This window comes from Vombatus ursinus, unplaced genomic scaffold (assembly GCF_900497805.2).
Source record: "Vombatus ursinus unplaced genomic scaffold, bare-nosed wombat genome assembly UNPS02015129.1, whole genome shotgun sequence".
Lineage (NCBI taxonomy): Eukaryota > Metazoa > Chordata > Mammalia > Diprotodontia > Vombatidae > Vombatus > Vombatus ursinus.
This window is the reverse complement of record NW_020954907.1, coordinates 761,958-764,129: the sequence shown is the minus strand read 5'-3', so window position 1 is coordinate 764,129 and position 2,172 is coordinate 761,958. Positions and strand designations below refer to the sequence as shown.

The 2,172-nt window shown below is 59.1% G+C and overlaps 1 protein-coding gene across 1 annotated transcript in view; it reads right to left on the bottom strand.

Moving 5' to 3' along the window:
* The window catches only part of LOC114031304 (homeobox protein MSX-3-like), a 3,498-nt gene extending 1,614 nt beyond the window's left edge, over positions 1–1,884 (bottom strand). Inside the window, exon 1 of the mRNA XM_027846362.1 lies at positions 1,434–1,884. Coding sequence (XP_027702163.1) covers positions 1,434–1,884 — 451 coding nt within the window. The remainder of the gene's footprint in view (positions 1–1,433) is intronic.
* Positions 1,885–2,172: the final 288 nt, after the last annotated feature.

The window sequence follows — 2,172 nt, the reverse complement described above, 5'->3', positions numbered from 1 at the left end:
AGAGAGAGAGAGAGAGAGAGAGACAGAGAGGCAGAGAGAGAGACAGAGAGGCAGACAGAGAAAGAGAGAGAGGGAGAGAGAGAAGAGAAGAGAAGAGAAGAGAGAGGACAAAGAGGAGAGAGGGAGAGACAATCAGAGACAGACGGACAGACCAACAGACTTCAGTTGGGGCACAAGAAACCGCTCAAGCGCAGAGGATCCCAATTCTCTAGTTTGGCCTGGATGTCCCATGAGCATCATTCTCTCTCTTCATGGGAAATGGTGTACCCCTAAGTCCCCATCTCTAGAGAGGTGTCTAGAGGGAACATGTTTCTTCAAGATCACAGTAACAAATAAGTTAAATTAATTTCTCCTGCTCTGCAGACCCACAATACCTTGTCTCTTAAGGTGAAAAACTCTAGTGGAAAACTAGGGTTCAGTACACCAACGATCTACCCAATTTTTTCTCTCCCCACCCTCATTCTCTCTGTAAATATTCCTAGCAAATGCAAGATGGTAAGTGTAGGAGTGAGCAACCTCTGAAAGTCAAAATATTCACATCAAATAGGCTTCAACTTAGGGGTTGCTGTTCATAAAATAACAGACAATGGGGGTGAGGTGGGGGAGAAAACCAGTTTGCTTTCGTGTGTTTCTAGATCCTAAAGCCTGAGCCCATACTGATGACCTGGTAGATGATATAAATAGTTATAAGTATCACTTCGAGCCCTACTCCTTTTGGGGGAGGAGTTGTTTTTCTCCAAAAAGGGTATTATTTAGGCGCACCATGTAGGAAAAAAAAATTCATCAGAAAGGACACTCACTACTCTCAGCCTGATTCCTCATTTTAAAGGCTAAGGATTTTTTTTTTTTTTCCCAGGGAAGTCGCTCCACACAGTCAGACCTCACCACTAGCCTCCCCACCTCCTCAAAGTGAATGGATATTGGCGAGTAGGCTTTTCTCCTAGGGAAACAGTTGGGGAAGGGGAGTAGTGGAAAAGCCTTTCTGTAGAGGGACTTACAGAATGGCATAACTGGAAGGACTCCTAGGGACCATTTGGCTCAACCTCTTCATGTTACAAATGAGAAAACTGAGGTCCGGGAGGGGAAATGTCGGGAACCGAGGTACTTTGCCTCCCGGTTTCCACTTGGCCTTTTTGGGACCGCTAGCTGAGTGACCCACGATGTGTATGTAAGAGCGGTCCAGACACGAACTATGGGATGTTTGGCCTCTCCACCTGCCCTCCTTGGAGCTGGGGTCGGCCCTAGGGACGCGGGGACCAGGTCAGGCGGCTATCCCGAGCCAAGCGGAACGCAGCCCGCCTGCCCCGCCGCGCGCCTGCCCCGCCGCCCGCCTGTCCCGCCGCCCGCCTGCCCTGCAGGCCTAGAGCGAGATTGGGAGGAGAAGAGGAGACCCAGAGGCTGTGGCCGAGCTCCGGACGTCGCAGCAGACTTACGAGGAGGAGACGAGTAGGTGGCGGAAGGGAACCAGGCGCCGGGCTCCGCGTCCCCCCGGGGGCTAGCCCCAGAAGCTGCAGCGGCCGCCTCCACGCGGGGCTCCGCAGCAGCCCCAGCTGCCGCCGCCTCCTGTCCTGCGTCGAGCGCGTGGCGGCCGCCCCTGGTCTGGCCCGGGCTGTGGCTGTGGCTGTGGCCGTGGCCGTGGCCGTGGCCGGGGCCAGCGTGCACCTCGGGGGCTCGGGCCACCCGGGCAGGTCTGCGCTCCAGCACCAGCAGCGATTCCACGCTGAAGGGCAGCGGACCGGGACCCGGACGCTGCCCAGCGCCCCGCGGTGACGGCGAGAGCGAAAGCGAGGGCTCGGCCCCCGGGCCCACTTCCTCTGTCCCGGGGCCGCCGCTTCGGCTGCTTTCGGCCGCCGGGCCGGCTCCCCTCTGGCCACCAGGATTCATGGTCAGGGACGAGGGGGCCATACACCCCGCAGCCGGGGCCGGGGCCGGGGCCCGGGGAAGGGGCGCTGCCTCAGCCCGCGCGCATGGGGCTCCTGTCACTCTCTGGGCTCCAGAGGGCTCACGGAGGGGTGGGTCTGGGGCGGGGGCGGGGGCAGGGGGAGGGGAGAGGGGGGAGGGGAGAGAAGGGTTCCCTCTGCAGCGGGGCTCGCGGGGCTCAGGCGGCTGCGGGCGGCCCCCCGCCCTCGAGCCTCTTATAAAAAGGCGGCGCGAGCCCTTTCATGCCGCCGC